We start from the raw sequence: 12,843 nt of genomic DNA on the forward strand, positions 1-12,843 counted from the left end.
CTGCCTCGGGCATGGCTGTGTGTGATGTCCTTAGGTTAGTTAGGTTTAAGTAGTTCTAAGTTCTAGGGGACTAATGACCACAGCAGTTGAGTCATAGTGCTCAGAGCCATTTGACACACAACATTTTTAGCACAACGCAATCTGACTTTCAATAATCCCTACAAAAGAATGGCCCTGACTAACATTAAACTATACCTTTCACAAATTACTTACCTCACAAAAATCTTCGTTACTCGAACTACTGCAATACAGCGAGCGCCACTACTGCCAGCTAAATAAAAGATTCAAACTACTGAAGGGACTAACTACTGATACGCATAGTTAGCAAAGGAAAGATTTTGATAAAGAACAAACAATGTAATTACCGTAATAGTGTTCAAAAGTCATAATACATGTATCAGTTCATGACATACAGTCTTACAAATTTACTGTCTCTGATGGACACACGTCCAGATCGTTCGCTCTCAAAACTCCGCCATTTCTCTCCCCACATCCACCACTGCTGGCGGCTCACCTCCAACTGCACAACGCTACGCGCTGTTCACATCCAACTGCCCACTACAATAGAGAATTTTTCAACAATGCAGACCAGACACAGACTGCACACAGCACAGCCAGTGATTTTCATACAGAGCGCTACTTGGTGTCACCAATATAAAAACCTAAACAGCCTACTTACACTTTTTATGGATTTATGTTTTTATGTGTAGTGCAGCGTGTAAGAGTTATCTCCCGTTTTTTGCTGTTTTCAGCACGTGACCTGGAGATGAGCGGATAAGAGCCCGAAACTGGTCTTGTGTTAAATAAACGAACCTTGCAACTGTAGCGGTATTTTCAATCTCTGGTATAATGCTCAGTTGCGGATGTTCCTACGACAAGATTGCTTGTGTATACTATTGTATATATATATTTTACGATGCTGGCGCTGATTTTGTGTTTAGCATTTGACGATGTCACTATGGCTCCAGGATATTAGGACATTTTTTCAAAAAAAAGATTTTAAGATTGTTATTATAAACCGAAACACGCATTATCATCACCCACCTGTGCACATCTGGTCGAAAGTGCGATGTACGTCTGATCTTCTTTCACTATAACCATTCTGACGACAGGTGAATCTGAGACCGGGTAACCCACCTGGAAAATAACCCACCTGGAAAACTCTTAGGATCTGAGATGACACGTAGAGCCGGATTGTGACAACTATCAGGTATACGTCAGTGTGAGTAGGACCCCCTATTAACGGCAGGTTCCAATATACCACCAACCTTCCGCCTGACCAACACATCAAGAAAGGGAAGGCAGCAATCCTTTTCCACCCCCACCGTGAGACAAATGTTCCGATGAATTGAATTCAGGTATTCTAAAAAGTCGCTCAAATTCTCACTGTCATGGGGCCAAATAACAAAAGTATCGTCTACATATCTGAAAAAATACGCACTACGACTTAATAACAGTTGGAGGTGCCTGCTTTTCCGAGAGTTCTTGCTTGGGCCCTTAAGTATAAGGGAGAACGTTTTAATGTTTTACCACAGTGTCTTGCTCAACTTGTTTTGTTGTAAGTGCCAGTCTTACTTTCCCGCGATGTTTTTTAGCCTTTATTCTATATTTAAATTATAATTTTAATTGCACATTGACATATTACAGCCTTTGCGGGTGGCTGGACCTGAACAGGTGAAAGCCCAAATGGTAGAGAGTGTTTGTAATTTTAAGTGTAAGTGTATTTTGTGCATTTTTAGTTGTAGCTTCTTTAGCCTCATTCCTGTTGGCTCGTTTGAGCATGAGCGCTAATAACACAGCTCTCTAGAGCCCTAAATGCACACATACATACACACACACACACACACACACACACACACACACACACACACACACACGCACACACGTACATACACAAGCGCGCTCATAATGACCTGTTGTGCCACTAGATACTCCCTTCGTTAACTAAATTATATAACGTTATTTAAACACCGTCTGGCCTTCTCTTCAGTGGGTTTATTCAAATGGTTCAAATGGCTCTGAGCACTATGGAACTTAACTTCTGAGGTCATCAGTCCCCTAGAACTTAGAACTACTTAAACCTAACTAACCTAAGGACATCACACACATCCATGCCCGAAGCAGGATTCGAACCTGCGACCGCAGTGGGTGGCGCGGTTCCAGACTGTAGCGCCTAGAACCGCTCGGCCACCTCTGGGTTTATTCCCGAAGTTACGAGCAGAGCAGTGATTAAGATGATCACCATCACTGGCTAGCTTAACCAGACGAAGAATTCATAAATCAAATAATGCATGGTATGTCGTCCCAGACCATCATGTATTATGAGCCCGGATGACGATAAAGTTTTAAGGTTTAACGAGAAATAAATTTCACACTATTGTAATAAAAAGTAATTATTTTATTTATAACAGTGCTTTTGGAGTGGTCTGGAGATGGGTTTTTAGCAGAAGACTCCCACTACTTTGCAGATGATGTCGTTCAAGGTATAGACGGAAATTGCCTCATTAACTGCGTCAACAATGACGGGCACGATGGCTCCCAGGATATTGTCCTTCTGGTTGTCGAGGATTTGCGGCACCAGGTCGCTGATGATCTCATTCGTCACGTCGCTCAGGTCTCCTCCACCTAGCAGACCCGTGAAGTTCGTCTGGAACAAGCGTATAAGTAAAGTCGTTCTATTAGTCGACACAAGAAACTAACACACGTACATCGCTTGCTTCCAAATATTTTTTTTGAGCACTATGGGACTTAACTTCTAAGGTCATCAGTCCCCTAGAACTTAGAACTACTTAAATCTAACTAATCTAACGACATTACACACATCCATGCCCGAGGCAGGAGTCGAACCTGAGACCGTAGCGGTCACGCGGTTCCAGACTGTAGATCCTAGAACCGCACGGCCACGCCGGCCGGCCCAAAAGTTTGTGTCGGAGATTTTGCGTCCCTTAAAGTCTAATTTCCACCCTAATCCACGTCGCATCTACTTTATCCTCATGCCATCGTGTCTGTAGGTCTAACTAACTCAGTTATGTGTTCCACACAGATTCCTTCCTTCCTTCTTTATCAATCAGTAGGTTTGTTAGCAGTAATAATCCCATGTCTCTCTTCGTTTAGCAAAGTGTTTCTCATTAACGTATTGCCTATTTCACCTCCACTTCGCTTGATAACTATCAAATACGGAGTACAGTTCAAAATGTTCAAATGTGTGTGAAATCTTATGTGACTTAATTGCAAAGGTCATCAGTTCCTAAGCTTACACACTACTTAACCTAAATTATCCTAAAGACAAACACACACACCCATGCCCGAGGGAGGACTCGAACCTTCGCCGGGACCAGCCGCACAATCCAGGAATGCAGCGCCTGAGACCGCTCGGCTAATCCCGCGCGGCACGGAGTACAGTGTTTGCAGGGAAGTGATGTGAATTCCCGAAAAGTCTTAAAAGAACCAAGTATGTCAAACTATTCTAGCATTCTCTGTTGCTCTTTTTTGACAGGTCACATCAATTATGCACAGAATACTGTACTGTAACTACCGAAGACGTATTGCATCGGAGGCTCCCAGTCTGTTTTGCAGATACGACGTCAAATCCTCCCTTTATCGCATGTTTCTTAGTTTATATTTCTTAATGCTTGATTCATGTTCGTGTTGTCTCTTCACTACTTCTATTATTCCTCACCGTGTCATTAATTGAGTTTTGTGCTCAATAGAATGCTCAAACAATTTCATAATTTCTAAACGTTACTTACCGTTTTATACCAACGTCACACTGCTGTAGAAAAATTTGGGAGTGGTGCAGCTCTCGCATTGAAAGTCGCTCTTAACAGTAACACTTTCAAATTTTCGCACAAATACAACTGCAGGATATTCCTGAGCGACACAATTATAAGCAGGCATAACAGATTTGTGTGCCTGGGGCTATTATTTATTTAGTAATTTTTGTCAGGCGGTAATAGTCATTTGTCTTATTGACGAAATGGCCCGGAAGTTTCATGGAGTAAGTTAAGAGTTTGTTCTTTACAACTTACACTCATAGATACTGCTTATTTTTAATGGATTAAATGATCTTTGGTACCCGAGACACACCAATGCCACAAAGAATATTGTATTCACTTTTCACGAAGCTCTATCACAAAGTAATCCAAATGTGATGAAGATAATGATGATGGCCCAATACACACAATAAACTCTCGGGTGGGGTTGATATTAATCGATAATGGTCCAGGGCATAGTAACCAATATGAGGCCATCGTAGCGACGGGGAATACACTATTAATAATATTACCTGTTTTACCGAGTCCATTATCCTATTCCTTCTTCTAATAAGTGTTTTCCTGGTATTCCTGTCCTCGCCGGTGCTGTAAAGGGCCTCTTCACTCCAAAGGTTATGAGTACACCTAATTTTCAACATCCTTCTACAACACATATGAAACGTTCGAGTTCTACTACTCTTTTCTGGTTTCCTTACCGACCGTAGTTTACATCTATACAATTATGTGCTGAAGTTATGCTCAGATTTTCCTTTGTCAAATGAAGACTTAGTTTTGGCACTCCTACACTTCTTTCGTCGCTGAGTGCTCCATTTGCTTATGCCTGTCTTTTTATGTCCTTTCGTCGTCCCACATGAGTCGTCTTGCTTCCAAGACTTTAGAGGACCAACATCGTAGATGATGACAGCTATTGAGATATGTACGACAAATAACTGAAGCTGTTGGGTATAAGCGCTGAGATGCAACAGATAGTGACAACGCTGCTGGACAACTTCTAGAACCATCCCGTGCAAAACTAATTCTCTTCGCGCAAGACGTAGGTGGCAATAAAAACACCAACGCAATGTTGAAGCACGAAGACTTGCACGGAATGGTGAATGGTAGATCACGTTTGCTCGTGCGGATTGCAGACGAGTCAGTGACAGTTCGATAGAGTTCATCCAGAAACACGTAATGTTTATACGACCTGAATTACAGATTCGATATGGCAGCAATATTTTCCCATAATCTGAACTCGCATGAATCTGGAAATTATCACGTAGACACGTCAGTTATGTTCTGCAGCTCACTGGGGACTTGTAAGTGGTATCGTGCATCCCAGTGCTGGGAACAAGACACGAACCTGATCGCTTCTCCCTTTTATCGAAGAGTTTCTATGAACACTGTTAGGATATAATAATACCAAACATTAAATTCTCCGCCGGTAAGCTGAATGAAATAATTCAGAACTAAGGCTTCCAAGGTTTATGACCGTTAGTATAAAAAAATTCCGACTGCCAGTTTCAGTCCAGCTCCTGTATCCCCGTTGTTATTTGCTAGAGACCTCAATGTTCACTATGGCTGACTGAAGACGTTCTCTAAAAAAGCCGCAACTGCACCCATCTCAGGCTGTGTAGTCACAGTGAGGCAGGAACGAGGCCTGCACCTGAATCATTTTGGGCTTAAACTACTATCAGTGTGTGGCGTGTGCCAAGAGACTAACGACATCAAACTATGAAACGATGTTTTGTGTCCATCGGTAGACTGAGGCATGCAAGGGCCGTCTTCTTACATTGCAGTGCTTTTGTGATCCAGGAGTGGTCCTTGGATCGCTGGTTAATATTTTGGGTGACTTGTCGCATATAATTTGAACCACATACGCTGCAAACTGCTGGGTCTAATTTCAGGTTCAACCCCACACCTGCTAGAAACCAGACTGACCTTGCTGGAGAGTGCCTCAATGAACGATAAACATTCCAACGGTCTCTTATTTTCATTCTCCAATGGTTTAAATCAGCGTTTTCCACACGTGACGTGAATCTTTTCTACAAACCATAAAACCATTTTTCTGGGGATTCTAAATACCATACTTTAGTTCGTCCTGCTGTTTTAGTTTGTCTGACGTAAGTATTGTTATTGTCCGATAACATTGGTGGGGGAGGGGCGCAGGAGGGGTGCAGGAGGGGGTGTTCCGTTATTTAATTAAATCCTGTGAACTGATAAAAACGGAAAAGTCAGAGAAATTGTAATTTATATGGTGGGTTATTCCACGCACCATTCGATAATGGAACAGAAAAGGAACCAAAATGGTAGTGGTAGCACAAGTGCCCTGAGGTAGATGAAAATTATCCATTGAAATAATGTTATCCATAGACCACAGTTACGAACTGTAGTATTCACCAGAGGTGAACTATAACACCCAAACCACTGCATTAATGAGTATTTTTTCTTTAGCACAGCACACAACGCACTTCAGTCCATGTAGTGTGCAAGAGGAAGGTAAATGATGTAAGGATCAAAATGAACGTGACTGTGGGTCTACAGCAGGGGTGAGTCACTGGTGACTGGTTTCGGTCGGGCGCGTGGAAGAAATTTCTGGAAGAGCGAGCAAGGTACTCGCACTGTACTACGCCCGGGACCCATTTTCGGTTATTTCCGCCACCGCTCGGCTCGCTATAGTAGAGATGTCTTACATAAGGGACTCTCACCCGTTCAGTATTATTGTCTTTACGTCACTATAATGACCATCTGAGGGCGAGTATTGTCGTACTGCCAACACAAGGAATACTGACGAACAACACTGAAGCCGACGAAAACATTCTCAGCATGGCCAATACATTCTGAGTGTGTGAAGGCGAGTATCATCAGTTTGACAATTGTCCAATCGGTTGTTAGCATTTTTCCAGTATGGATTCTGTACAATACGGCCGATGTATGCTATCGTTCCAGTGCTTTAGAGTTTTAAACTTTTTAAAACGAAGACAGAAAAAGTGTCTTAATTTATTTTCTGTGCAGAAACAACCCATGCCTATGCTGTCAGTCATCAAAAGTATTTTGGACAAATATTTAAATACGCTTGTGGTTACAAACACATTAGATTTCAAACAGTTTGCCGCACGGAGTGATCGTGCGGTTAGAGACGCCACGTCACGGATTGCGCGGCCGCTCCCGCCGGAGGTTCGAATCCTTCCTCGAGCATGGGTGTGTGTGTTGTCCTTAACGTAAGTTGGTTTAAGTAGTGTGTAAGTCTAGGGACCGATGACCTCAGCAGTTTGGTCCCTTTGGAATTCACACACATTTGAACATTTGAACAAACAGTTTTATTTCTCGTATAACATTAGTAAATAATTGTTGCCCGTTGTGGAAGCATTATAACATACAAACTGTTGAAACTGAAGTTAAGTTATAATGAATTAGCTGCAGCCAGATGCCTTTAGTGGCGTTTTTTATTCCATGATGAAATTTCAAGATACCTGATATCCCATCTTCAGATGTGTACATTTATTTTCGGGCCGTGAACATTATTTCCTTGCCAACGGCGTTGCAAAATTTTACAATGAAAGTTTTTAAGATTGATATTGTAAAATGTTGTAAATATAGAAACTATGTTCACGACGCGTAAATAACCGGAAACTTCTGAAGATGGGGTGAACATAAAAAGAATGTATTCGTAAGAATGCACGTTTTGAGGCATAATTTGTTGGAGTGGTGTATCGGGAGAGGGGTGTCATTCCCATTGGTGCTTTACTCCATAAAGAGTAACATCACAGACGCTATAGATTTGACTTTATGCGCTAGGAGCGATGCTGTCGCATCGCACGACAAGACGGCCCGTGAGCTTAATTAAGTACGTGAATCAGGTCCATGTGTGAAACTTATAGTCGATATCGACTATAACTATGTCATTTACCTTCTTTGCCTTCTTATGCTTAGTGTGATATCTGTATCATTATGTTCTTTGGTTCAACCTCTACTTAAATGTTTGTTCATATTTTCTGCAAACTTATGTCGCAAGAATTAATGTAAGCATATAACTTTAAAAACCATGTTTTGTTAAAATTATACTGTGTTAAAATAGTATTTGTTCATTTATTCGTTGGTTCGCGCATAACGAACGTCGGTCTGTACTTACGTAAAACCTGGAGGGAAGTATGCACTACGAAACACGAAAGAAAGTGTAGAAGTGGTGACTGGCGGTAGAATGGTAAGGAATCTTTGTAGCACAAAAAAATCGGTGGCTAGCATTCAGACTGTTCGTATCTTGTATGCTGAAGGAGGCAAGGAAAGCAGAAAGATTAAATAATAATGCCTCAGACGTGGAAATTTACTAGGTAGTAGTTCATGATATTTATTTGTTGCCTCTGAATCATAATAATCCGGTGCGAAGAAAATAACTTTCGGAGCAATTACGTTGTAAGAGCCGTGATTACGTTGGCCGCCCTTGTTTCAGCCACAGAAGATCGCCACAGCAATCACCTTTAGCTCAAGTAAAAGTTTAGTACTGTGTTTGTTTGCAAGGACCAGTAATTTGCTCAAGATGCAAATAATTAGCACCTTACTTTCAACTTTGTCTCAAGAACCTTGGATCACTCCTTAGTCATTTTACACAGACAGGATCCTTTTCCTAGTGATTTAATACAGCCGACTGTCGTATTTTATTGAACTGCAGTGTAGTTATTGTTTTAATAGCACTATTAACTTTTGTGGAATAATATATTTCCTAAGTGTTCAGTTAGTTTTGTCTCTCAAATACACAGCGTGAGTTGCGTAGGTGGATAGTTAAAGTCTGGTAAAAGTGTGAATGCAAAGAAAATGATTAATTACTTTGCTTAAGCTTCATGCTTGCTAAAATCTTAGTTTAATGTTAAAAGTAACTGAATGAAATGGTGATAATTAAAAGTGATTATTGGACATTACAGTTTAATACGTGCTTCAAAGGCATGTAAAAGTGTCGTTTTATTCGTGTATTTATGTTTATATATGTGTCTTTATTATGATTTGCCAGAATCACTTGTTCTCACACCAGACAAAAGTTTCTATGTCTCCCATGTTAAATGTTGAGCCAATAGAACTCTCATTATTACACTGAAAGTGTTTATGAAGTGCAGTAATAATTTTAAAAGATTTTGTGTTGTTGAAAGATTAACTGGCTGCAACTTGCTCAGACCCTAATAGATTGAAGACTCCCTTGTTTCACTTATGCTCTGTTTCATGCAAAGAAATATGGGCTCCCTTTGAATACATATAGTAATCGTATCAGTCAGTACAACAATTTAAAGATAAGTTTTTCAATAGCAAAGTGGTAAAATCTCCTCATGTTCAAATTAGTTGTGCTTCTCCCTTATTAGCTGATTTCGTGTAGTGAACGTAAGTTTTCTTGCTTTGAATACAGACGGTGTATGTTAGTGAGATGCAATTTGTTGCCAGAACAATCTGAGCTTTTATTTGTATTACATGTTATTAGCTAATTTACCTAGACTTGCTAGACTGTGTTACTGTTTCCTGTCCTATTTGCAAAAATAGATTTTAGTTCCAAGTAAAGTCATACACAGTAGTTAATTTTCTTAATGGCCCGTATAATCTCTTGGTACCACCTTCTGTAATTAGAATGGCGACCGTTTTTCTTTCCTCTAACTACAATTTACTTTATAACTATCGTAAGCTTTGCTTGAGCCCCATCAGCCCCGCTACTCATCTGTATCAAAAGTAATCGTTCAGGTAATGAAACTATGTCCGATGCCTTAACCATTAGCACACATTTTAAGTTACTTCCAAAGGATTAAAATTAACGGGACCCTCTCTTGTAGTGTTAGAGGGAATTGTTTTACTTGTCTTCGCGCGTAACGGGAATATCAGTGGCCAGTAGTGTTACATGCGCTTCACAAAAGGTTGTCTGTGACTGGTCTACAGGGACAGAAATGTATTTTTTAGTATAATAAAGTACAGGCATTTCTGATTGAAGGTGCTGGTTATTACAATTCCCATGTAAAGCTACACTGTCATTAACGAAATGAAACTGGAAATGTGGAGGTGCAGACAACACCTAGAAACTAGTAAGAAAACAAGTAGACAATTCACTGCATGTCAGCTTACCTGAACAATGGGAATGTCATAGTCGATGATGAGCTGGTCGATGTATGGAACGTTCTCTGAAGTCGACTTCAGAGCAATGTCGATGCTGAACGTAGAATTCTGCACAGATATGCTGCAAAAAATAAATGAGATACCATACATTTACTTGTATTATATAGGGTTGCTTTAGAGAAAGGTAGAAAAATTGTCCATTAATAGTACAAGATGATGCATAAAAATTCTTCATAAGAAAGATCGAACTCGACAACGGGATTAGAATGGAATATGTTCCTCTGGTGCAAGGTTAATTAGCCGAAGACTTGATTCATGAATCGTGAGATACTGGATAAACTCTCAGAGCGCTCTTACTTATGATTTCTACATTTCTGATGCGACTCCTGTTTCCCAGTGTCATTCTAATTGCACGCATGTGCTCTACTCGTTAGTGCCCACATTTTATAATTCTGGATGTACTGAGCTCTCATATATTACCATAGAATACGAAAATCTAATTCTTTTTTTCAAATTAAACGCCTCCTACATTTTTCGTAAGGGTTTAAGAGACGCTCTTGAAACCCAGTTGACTTGCCGCATGAAATTTAGGATAAAACACGTCGAATCCGTTAGGTAGAAAATCCTGTGTTCAGCTCGGGCGTGTCCATCTCGTAATGGCCGGACACGACGAATGGAGCTGTAGTGTCACAACGTTCATAGCTTCTCTTCACAACGAGACAACCAAGGTAGCACTACGACTATATTTAGTCAAGTCATAGGCTGTTTCATCACTTCGACAGAAAAAGTTGTTTGTTCTGGTGCAACATTCTCCTGTAATCGCATATAATAAGGAATGTTGGTTGTTAAACACTAACTTAGCAAATCTCACGGGATAGAGGGGCACAGGTGGCACAGGTGTGTTGCATGCGCACTACATTTCCCCTGCGGCAGCTGCCGTTTTATAGGAAGCCTTCTCAGTAGTGGTTGTGCAAGTGATATGTGTAACATGCCACGTCGTCGTGAGCCGACGCCGTTCGAATGGGGTATGCTGGTCGGTGACCGACAGCTGGGAAGTTCGATTTTGGTAGGGGTGCAGGAATTCGGCTTCACACGTTCAACCGTGTCAAGGATTTATCGTGAATGGTTGACGGAAGGTGTCACAGTCCACAACAGACTTACAACCGGCCGTCCAGCCAACTTCGTGACCGGTGACATTTGGGACAGATTGTCAACAGTGCTAGAAGGACAACAGTGCAATAAATCAACAAATAACGGATCATTTCAACACAGGGCGTGCTAGACACGTCTCCCAATGGACAATCCGCAGAGCATGGGTTTCAACCTCATCAGGAACAACGGCTTGCATTTTGTAGCCAATCACAGGAATGGACAGTGGGACAATGGCGTAACGTGGTATGACCGGACTAATCACGATTAAACAGTACCATGCCAATGGAAGACACCATATGTCGCACGTACCACATGAATCGATAGATCCCGTCTGCCAAGAAGGTGGGGTGCAAGGCGGTGGTGGAATGGGTTCCCTAGCTGTTCTTGAAGAATCGTTAAATGGCCTGCAGTATGTTGAGCTGCTCAGGTACCATTTCCACCCATTCGTGGCCTTCCAAAACCCTGTCAGTAGTGCAGTGTTCCAAGATGATAACGCGCTGCCACATTCTCCCACATGGCCTGGGAATGGTTCCAGGAACATGAGGAGGAAGCCCAGACAGTGAGCTGGCCTCGCTGGAGCGTATCTGGAATGACACAGAACACAAGCTCTGTGACTTGGATTCTGCATCGACTAACAGACCAGAATTGGCTGCCTCTCTGCAAACAATTTGGAGTCAGCTGCTTCCAGAGAAGTACCAGCGATTTGTAGACTCATTTCCATGGCATCTCACTGCGGTCCGCAGGGCCAGAGGAGGCTCCACGTAATATTGAATGCCTATCCCATGACACGCCTAGATACCCGTGGTCTAAGGCGCCGGTACAGTGGCTCAGCGTGTTCGGTCAGAGAGCTCGTTGGCCTCTGTAATAAAAAACTGAGTGAAAGGATCAACAAACGAACTTGAACGGATGTTGAAGTGTTGACAGAAGAGCCAACACCGTGTTGCTAGAGGAGGCCGAAATGCACGCTTTTAAGCTCACGCAGATTGGCGTGAGGTCTGGAACAAGGTAAAGTACGAGGCCTGTTCAGAAAGTAAGCTCCGATTGATTGCCAAATTGAAACCACAGTGAACATCAGAAATGTTTTACTTGTAACAATTAGCTACACCTTTCAGCTACTTCTCTACGTAGTCGCCGTTCTGACTTAGACTTTTGTCACAGCGTTGTACCAACTTTTCAATAGCCTCATCATAGAAGGCAGCCGCCAGTGCTTTCCGCCAATTCTCCACGCTGGCCTACACCTCGTTGTCTGTGTCAAAATGTTGTCTTCAAAGACAGCGGTTCATGTGACCAGAGATGAAACTCAGGGGGAGACAATTGCGGACTGTATTGTGGGTAATTTCACATTTCCATTTGAAAACGGTGCAGGAGCATCTTCATTGCCCCTGCAGAATGCGGCTGAGAATTGTCTTGAAGAAGAAACAGCACGACAGTTATGTAATGTTAGCTGCATAGCTTCAGGCGAAATTTCTCACCAGGCCCTCGTACTTGGCGGCAGACACTATTTTCTAGACATCTTTACGCACTCACTGCGAGCTCAGAAATGAGAAGAGTGACGTGATGCTAACTGGGGTTATACTAGAATCACTACCCAACACATCTGTGCAAAGCTTTATCGGATTTTCATAGTCGTTTCCATTTCGCGAGCGATCGGAGCTTACTTTCTGAACGCCCCTCGTAATTATCCTATAAAGAAAAGAACGTAGTTCTTGGAATACTTAACTTTAATCCACAGTTGGAGAACATCGCTCTTGTTTAGACATTAATATAATCTCAATATAACTGGTAATGGCGCCTTGCTAGGTCGTAGCAAATGACGTAGCTGAAGGCTATGCTAACTATCGTCTCGGCAAATGAGAGC

General features: G+C 41.9%; 1 protein-coding gene across 1 annotated transcript in view; it reads right to left on the minus strand.

The window, feature by feature from the left end:
- Positions 1-2,440: 2,440 nt before the first annotated feature.
- The window catches only part of LOC124775149, a 45,283-nt gene continuing 34,880 nt past the window's right edge, over positions 2,441-12,843 (minus strand). Inside the window, exons 5-6 of the mRNA XM_047249989.1 lie at positions 9,843-9,954; positions 2,441-2,647 (exon numbers count right to left, since the gene is read on the minus strand). Coding sequence (XP_047105945.1) covers positions 2,441-2,647; positions 9,843-9,954 — 319 coding nt within the window. The remainder of the gene's footprint in view (positions 2,648-9,842; positions 9,955-12,843) is intronic.

The sequence above is a fragment of the Schistocerca piceifrons genome, chromosome 2 (genome assembly GCF_021461385.2).
Source record: "Schistocerca piceifrons isolate TAMUIC-IGC-003096 chromosome 2, iqSchPice1.1, whole genome shotgun sequence".
In the NCBI taxonomy this organism is placed as follows: Eukaryota; Metazoa; Arthropoda; class Insecta; order Orthoptera; family Acrididae; genus Schistocerca; species Schistocerca piceifrons.